At 44.0% G+C, this 8,719-nt stretch overlaps 1 protein-coding gene across 1 annotated transcript in view; it reads right to left on the reverse strand.

The window, feature by feature from the left end:
- The window catches only part of CATSPERD (catsper channel auxiliary subunit delta), a 106,302-nt gene that overhangs the window by 8,435 nt on the left and 89,148 nt on the right, over window positions 1-8,719 (reverse strand). The window contains exons 14-15 of the mRNA XM_006869024.1: window positions 4,694-4,768; window positions 2,813-2,941 (exon numbers count right to left, since the gene is read on the reverse strand). Coding sequence (XP_006869086.1) covers window positions 2,813-2,941; window positions 4,694-4,768 — 204 coding nt within the window. The remainder of the gene's footprint in view (window positions 1-2,812; window positions 2,942-4,693; window positions 4,769-8,719) is intronic.

Here is an 8,719-nt window from a genome sequence, read left to right on the forward strand (position 1 = left end):
TGTGCCTCAAAATGTGTGTTAATATGGCTGGCCCATGACTCTCAGCAGCATGCAATTGCCCTCCATTTTGCCATCTGATGTACTGTTCTCGTGTGTTGTTGATCCTCACCTACAACACATGAGACGTGAATGGGACAGGATTGGAGGCAGCTCTGCCAATGAGGCAGGGCACACTCTTCAGGACTAGGTTGTATTTGGAGTCAATGTCTTTTGAGATCTGAAAGAGACTGGACAGGTGAGCGGAGATGAAAGGGACCTCAGTACCGCCAAGAAAGAACAGTAGGGAACCGAGAGCAGCCTTTGGGTCCTGGAGCTGGGAACCTCCGAGACCTAGAGGAAGATGGAAGACGGGGACCTTCCCCAGAGCCAAGAGAGAGAGAGAAAGCCTTCCCTGAGAGTTGGTACCCTGAATGTGTGTGTCTAGCCTCCTGATCTGTAAGAAAACAACACACTTCTGTTTGTGAAAGCTGTCCCCTCGTGGTCTTTCCGTGGTAGCAGCACCAGCTAGCCGGGTCAAGGTAAGGTATGCCTTTCTTATCCATCTCTGTCTGGTGTCCACTGAGCATAAGAGCCCGGGCCATCTGCTGTATGCCCACAATTTCACCTGGAGTGGGACCAAGGTCTCGTGGGACAAAGGTGTGAGGTTTAGTTCATGAGGGATATTGGTCTATAATTTTCTTTCTTAGTGATGTCCTTCCCTGGTTTTGGTATGAAGTTTATGCTTGCTTCATAGAAAGTATTAGGGAGTTTTCCATCCTCTTCTATGTTCTGGAATAATTTGAGTAGAATTGGTGACAGTTCTCTGAATGTTTGGTAGAACTCTGCCGTAAAGCCATCTGGGCCTGGGCTTTTGATGGTCCGTCGGGAGTTTTTTGACGACCTGGTCAATTTCCTCTTTTGTTATGGGTTTGTTCAACTTTTCTACTTCCATCCGAGTAAGTTTAGGTAGGTCATGTTTTTCTAGAAATGTATCCCTCTCGTCCAAATTTTCAAATTTGTTGGAGTACAGCTCTTCATAGTATTCTGTTATTATCTTTTTGATTTCGTTTGGTTCTGTTGTGATTTCACCTATGCGGTTTCTAATGCGATTTATTTGTGTCCTCTCCCTCTTTTCTTTAGTTAGTTTTGCCAATGGTTTGTCAATTTTATTAATCCTTTCAAAGAACCAGCTTCTTGTCCTGTTGATTCTTTCTATAGTTTTTTGATTTTCCATCTCATTTATTTCTGCTCTTATCTTTATTATTTCCCTTCTTTTGGTGACTGTAGGTTCCCTCTGCTGGTCTGCTTCTAATTGTTGAAGATGCTGTGTTAATGTGTTGATTTGGGGTCTTTCCTCTTTTTGGATGTGTGCATTTATCGCAATAAATTGTCCTCTCAGGACTGCTTTTGCCATGTCCCAAAGATTTTGGTATGTTGTGTTTCAAAGGTGTGAGGTTTACTGAACTTAAATATTTCCAAGTGTGAGCCCATCCCATGTGCATTGTCACTGACAATGACGACCATGGAATGGAAGGAGCAAGCCAGCCCCTCAGCTGCACTGGCCACTCTCAGCTGGGGCCCACATATAGCTCATAGCTCCCAGAGTAGACATTTCCATCATCACAAAAATGTTCTGCTGGGCATTATGGGTCTGCCACTAGAATGGGGTCAAGGTGACCGTGATTCCAGCCCCTGTGGAACCTGGGGGCCCAGGCAGCACAGAGTTCTCAACTCACCGCCCACATGACCCACTGCCGTAAAGTCATTTCTGATTCAGAGTGACCCCCAAGGACAGAGTATAAGTGTTCAGTTGGGTTTCCAAGACTTTACAGAAGCAGACAGCCTCATGTTTCTCCCTCGGTGGATTTGAACTGCTGACCTTTTAGCTAGCAGTCCAATGCTTCAACCACCGCACCACCAGGGCTTTTACCACCTATACAGATGTAGAACTTACATGTGGGACCTGATCGAAAGGGGGCAAAACACAGAATAGAACTCAAATTCTTAAAATGTTCAGACCAGCAGACTCCCTGAGGTTATTTCTCTGAAGGACTCTCCACTTGGAAGGGAAACTAGCCCAAGATCATCTTTTAGCAAAATAACAGACTGGAACATCAACGAAATATTACCACCCCTAGTAAAGGAGCTCTGGTAGTGTAGAGGTTACGAATCGGGCTGTGAACCTCAAGGTCAGCCGTTCGAAACTACCAGCTGCTCCGCGGGAGAAAGATGAGGCTTTCTGCTCCCATAAAGATTCACACCCTCGGAAACCCTGTACAGGGTTGCTATGAGTCGGAACTGACTCCACGGGACACAACAACAACAACAACAACAACAGGAGACAAAATGGCCAACAATGATTGTAAGACCAAAATGAGAAGGGAAGGACAGGCACACTAGATGAAGGAATGTAAAACAACCAAAGTGAGAATCATGAGAATGTCCACACATGGTGAAGAACGTAATCATGGTCACTGGACAACTAGGGTAGAAATGGTTAAATGAGATCCCAAACTGCTGTGTAAGCCCTTACAATAAAATATTATGAAAGAAAAAAAATACACATCGGCCAGGGATAGAGAGGGTTGTGGTGATAAAGCAGAGACTGGACAGGGGCACAGGTGGGGAGACAAGGGGCTCATGGTGCTGAGCTGGGGAGCGGCAGGGACATTTCAGGGGACAGGCAAGGCTTGGGGAGGGCCTGGAGGAGGTTGGTGGGGTTGGCGAGAAAGGAAGGGCAATGGGGAGACCAAAGTGCCAGGAGGAGACTCCGGGATGAGGAAACACAGGGCCCTTCCATAGCCACATGCACCCCCCTACCTGCCCATCTTACAATTCCACTACTGGCTTCCAGGGGCTGTCGTAGTAGACAAGGCGGGGACAGCCCAGTGTGTCATATGGGTAAAACACTCTCAGGTCTTTGGTGGCCTTCCGACCCATGAAGGTGGGGTCATAGTTGTCCCTGTGGGAGAGTAAGGAGATGGCATGATGGTGAACTTTGAGGAAGCTCTTCTTCCCCAGATGCATTTTGAGTGCCTTCCAACCTGAGGGGCTCATCTGCTGGCACTATATCTGACAGTGTTCTGCTGCCATTCATAAGATTCTCCGGGGCTAATCCCTCAGAAGGAGCTCTGGTAGCGTAGTGGTTACAAATCGGCCTGCTAATTTCACAGTCAGCAGTGTGAAACTACCAACTGTTCTGCGAGAGAAAGATGAGGCTTTCTGCTCCCGTAAAGATTTACAGCCTCGGAAACCCTGTACAGGGTCGCTATGAGTCGGAACCGACTCCACGGCACATAACCACCACCACCAAAAGTGACTGCCAATTTCTTCTTTCTAGTCTATTCTTAAGGAGCTCTGGTAGTGTAGTGGTTACGAATCGGGCTGCGAACCTTAAGGTCAGCAGTTCAAAACTACCAGTGGCTCCGTGGGAGAAAGATGAGGCGTTCTGCTCCCGTAAAGATGTACAGCCTCGGAAACCCTGTACAGGGTCGCTATGGGTCGGAACCAAGTCCACGGCACTTAACAACAAATCTATTCTTAATTTGGAAGCTCTGCTTAAACCTGTCTACTATGAGTGACGGTGCTGGTATTTAAAATAGCCATGGTATAGCTTCTAGGTGACCACAGGATGACAAACTGAAGGACTCGGGGGATTCCGTGAAAAAGGATTCCGTGAAAAAGAGGAAGGCCCTTGAGGAGGTAATTGCCACAGTAGCTGCAACAATGGGCTGAAATAAGCAAGAACTGCCAGGGGGACACAGGGCTGAGCAGCATTTGGTTCTGTTTGTTATATGATCCCAGCCCCTGTCTGTCCATTTGTCCTACTGTGGTGACTTGTGTGTTGCTATGATACTGAAAGCCAGGCCACTGGTATTGGGTCTCCCATGACAAAACCATGAGGTTTCAGTAAAGCATCGGAGACTATGAAAGACTAACAAGAAAGGTCTGGTGACTGACTTCCAAAAGTCAGCTAATGAAAACTCTACGGATCACAGCGAACAGAAGGAAGCTTCTAGAAGTTGGTGCAAACATTGAATAAAATATTGTGGCAATTTCCCACAAAGGTTTTGAAGCCTCCTTATATAAAACTCAATGGCTAGAGTTGATTCAGATTCAGGTAGAAAGTGTAGCCCTGCTCCACAGGGTTACTGGGCGTACACGGTCTCATCTTTCTCACTTGGAGCAGCTGGGGGGGTTTGAACTGCTGCCCTTGTCATTAGTTGTTGTTGTGAAGTGCCGTTGAGTCGATTCTGACCCATAGCGACCCTGTATAGGGTTTCCAAGGAGCAGCTGGTGAGCTTGAACCACCGAACTTGCAGTTCAAATGACTTTACAGTCTGACGCATTAGCCCACAGTTAATAGTCAAGTGCTTAACCCAGTGCACCACAAGGGATCTTTATATAATTCTGTGTGTGTGTGCGCACACACACACACACACACAAATAATACTGGTTCTGCTTCCCTAGAGACCCCTGAATAACACAGGTGGGGTCAGACTCCATGTGGTGGCTGAGATCAACCATCTTCTCTCTGCAATTTCAAGAGCCAGACAGCCACAGGTGGGCCCCCGCCCTGGGCTCGACCACGCCCACCCATCATGCTTGCACTCTTAGCCAGGTGGCAACTTTGAAGCAATTTTCCATCTTCGTGTGTATTTCCTCCCCCTGGGCGATTGCCTATGTGGAGGCGTCAGGGGTGTCCCAGACTCACCTGGGGATGATGTAGCTGTAATTGGCTTGGAGGGTCACAGGGCTCAGGAGGTTTTTGGAGCAGGCGGAGATATTGCTGTGGGCAATGAGACACAGTGAGAAGTGATGAGCCCTCAGCTAGTGTATTTCCAGAAATACCACAAGAGGGGGCTTTAACAAACAAATATAATTTTTCACAATTTAGGATGTTAAAAGTCCAAATTGAGAGGGCTGGCTCTATCAGACATTTTCCGACATATATGACATTATTCTGGTACTGTTTCTCATGTTTCAAGACTCAACATTCTGGTGCTGACAGTGTTCCACTGCTAGTCATAAGGTTTTCAGTAAACATTTCACTATTTCACTAAACAGTCAGAAATAGTCCACCTCTCCTTCTTCCTAGTCTGTCTTTGTCTGGAAGCTCAGTTGAAACCTCTCCACCATGGGTGATCGGCCAGTATTCAAAATACTGGTGACAACGCTTCCAGTAACACGCAAGACACCACAGTGCAACCAACTGACAGATGTGTAGTGGTTCTGTGAAGTAGAATGCTGTCTGTGATACGATTATATCCATATGCCTACAAGGACTCCTGGTGCGGCACTGTGGGTTAATGTGCTGGACTGCAAAATTAGTTTGAACCGCAAGGTCGGAGGTTCAAGCCCACCAGTTGCTCCTCAGAAACCCGATACAGGGTCACTATGGGTCAGAACCGACTCAATGGCACTTAACAATAACAACAACAAAACAAGGACCACCAGTTAATACCAATATTATTCAAATTTATACACCAACCAGTAAAGACAGTGATGATGAAATTGAAGAATTCTACCAACTTCTTCAGACTGAATTGATCAGACATGCAATCAAGGTGTATTGATAACCAACCCCCCCCCAAAACAACAACAACAAAAAACAACCCAGAGGGAGTAGAAGCAAATACTGTTGGATGATGATGCAGAGAAGAGATTGAAATCATTGCAATGAAATGATGATGTAAAACCAATGTTCTCCCATGTAAACTATCACTCAGTTCACAATGAAAACTTAAAAAAAAATAAAACAGATGTATTGATGATAAGTGGTTATTGGAATGCAGAGGTTGGAAACAAAGAGGAAGAATCAGTAGTTGGAAAATAAGGCTTTGATGATACAAATGATACTGGAGATTGCATGATAGAAGTTTGCAAGACCAATGACTTCTTCATTGTAAATACCTTTTTTAAACAACATAAAAGGCAACTATACACATGGACCTCATCAAATTGAATACACAGAAATCGAATTGACTACATCTGAAGAAAGAGATGGTGGAAAAGCTTCATGTGGTCCCTATGAGTAGGAGCTGACTGGACTGCACTTAACAAAAACACCAAGGGCTGATTTCTTTCACCATACTATTCAGTCTGCATGTTGAACAAACAGTCCATGAAGCTGGATTACATGAACAACCTGGCATCAGGACTGGAGAAAGGTTCATTAACAACTTAGGATAGGCAGATGATACAACCTTGCTCGCTGAAAGTTTGTCATTGTTAAGTGCCATTGAGTTGACTCCAACCCATAGTGACCCTGCATAGGGTTAATGAGGAGCAGCTGATGAGTTTGGACTGCCGATTTTGCGGTTCAAATTGATTTTGCAAGCAGCGCATTAACTCACAGGGCCACACCAGGCTGTTTATCTAAGTGTGTATTTGCCCTGGAAGCAACAGAGGGTTGGGACTGGTTCCAATTAACTGAGAACCAACTGTTAAATCTTCAGGAATTTTGTGAACTGGTTGATATCTCGCATTGGTAGTGTGAAATCAACTACCTCTTGATCTATGTACAGGTTCCTCATGAACACAATGAAATATTCTGGAATACCCATTCTTTGCAGTGTTATCCATAGCTTGTCATGATCCACACAGTCAGAAGCTTTGAAGTCCTGGTGTGGTGCCACAGGGTAAGCCCTCAACTTCAAGGTTGGTTTGAACCCCAAGGTGGGAGATTCAAACTCACCAGGTTCTCAGAAAACCTATATAGGGTCACTATGAGTCAGAATCAACTCAACAACACTTACAACAACAACAACAACACATCTTTCTGACTTTGCTTTTAGCCAAGATCTATCTGACGTTAGCAATATCGCTAGTTCCGTATCCTCTTCTGAATCTAGCTTGAGTATCTTGGCAGTTGCCTGTCAATGTACTGATACAGCCATTTTTTGAACTATCTACAACAAAATTTGGAGTCCTAGTGTGGCACTGCAGGATAATGTACTGGGCTGCAAGACCGATTTGAACCACAAAGTCAGTGGTTCAAACTCACCAACTGCTCCTTGGTAACCCTATACAGGGTCGCTATGAGTCAGAACCAACTCGATCACGCTTAACAGCAACAGCAAAATTGTACGTGCATGTGATATTAATATTTTGTGTCCGATGACACATTCCATTGTGTTACTTCTCTTTGAAACGGGCACCAGTATGGATCTCTTCCAATCGGTTGGCCAAGTCTTCCAAGTCTCTTGGCCTAGATGAGTGAGCACTGCTACATCAGTTTGTTGAAAGATTTCAATTTTTTTTCCATCAATTCCTGGACCCTTGTTTGTTGCCAATACCTTCAGTGTGGCCTGGACTTCTGTTAGTACTCACACTTCTTGATCATAAGCTACCTCTTGAAATGGTTAAACATTGATCTTTTTTTTTTTTTTTTTTTTTTTTGGTACAGTGACTCTCTCTATTCCTTTCATTTTTTTTCTGATGCTTTCTGTATCATTCAATATTTTCCCCCATCGAATCCTTCAATATTGCAAGTCAAGGCTTGAATTTATTCTTCAGTTCTTTCAACTTGAGAAATGCTGAGTGTGTTCTTCCCTTTTGGTTTTCTAACTCCAGTTTTTTGCACATTTCATTATAATCCTTGACTTTGCCTTCTAGAGCTGCCCTTGGAATTTTTCTGTTCAGCTTTTTGGCTTCCTCATTTCTTCCGTTCAGTTTAGCATCTCTGTGCTGGAGAGCAAGTTCATAGTCGATTCTGACAACCATTTTGGTCTTTTCTTTCTTTTCTGTTTATTTATTTTTTTAAATGACCTTTTACTTTCTTCTTGTATGATGTTTTCCTGATGTCATCCCACAGCTCTTCTGGTTTGGTAATTAGTGTCTAATGCATCAAATCTGTTTTTGAGATGGTCTCTCTAAAATGAGGTAGGACACATTCAAGGTTATATTTTGACTCTCATAGACTTGTTTTAATTTTCTTCAGTTTCAACCTGAACTTGCCTATGAGCAGTTTACGTACGGTCTGTTCCACAGTCAGCCCCTAGCCTTGTTTTAGCTGATGATACGGAGCTTTTCTACTGTAGAAGAATTAATGCATTTGATTTATGATATTGGAGGGGAATATTAAAAGCACTATGGACTTCCAGAAGAACAAACAGATCTATGTTGGAAGAAGTACAGCCAAAATGCTCCTTAGAAGCCAGGATGGTCAGACTTCATCTCTCATCCTTCAGACTATTATCAGGAGGGACCAGTCCTTGGAGCAGGACATCATGCTAGGTAAAGTGGAGGGTCAATGAAAAGAGAACGACCTCCCCAGTGATATGGACTGGCACAGTGGCAGCAGCAATGGGCTCAAGTGTAGCGAAGATTGTGAGGTTGGTGCAGGACCAGGCTGTGTTTCGTTCTGTTCTGAAATAGAGTTGATATGAGTCAGTACCTGCTTAATAGCACCAACCAACCATCTCTTCCTAGAGACGTAGTCAATTTCATTCCTGTGTATTCCATCTGGTGAGGTTCATGTGCATGAGTCACCTTTTATGTTGTTAAAAAAAAAAAGTTATTTGCAATGAATAAGTCATTGGTCTTGCAAAATTCTATCATGTGATCTCCAGCATAATTTTGATCACCAAGGCCATATGTTCCAACTACTGGCCCTCTTTGTTGCCAAACTTTGCATTCTGATCACCAATAATTATCAATACATCTTATATATATATATATATATGTTTTTATTATGTAATTATTGAGTGATAGTTTACATGGGAGAACACCAATTTTA

Source organism: Chrysochloris asiatica, unplaced genomic scaffold (assembly GCF_000296735.1).
Source record: "Chrysochloris asiatica unplaced genomic scaffold, ChrAsi1.0 scaffold00125, whole genome shotgun sequence".
NCBI lineage: Eukaryota > Metazoa > Chordata > Mammalia > Afrosoricida > Chrysochloridae > Chrysochloris > Chrysochloris asiatica.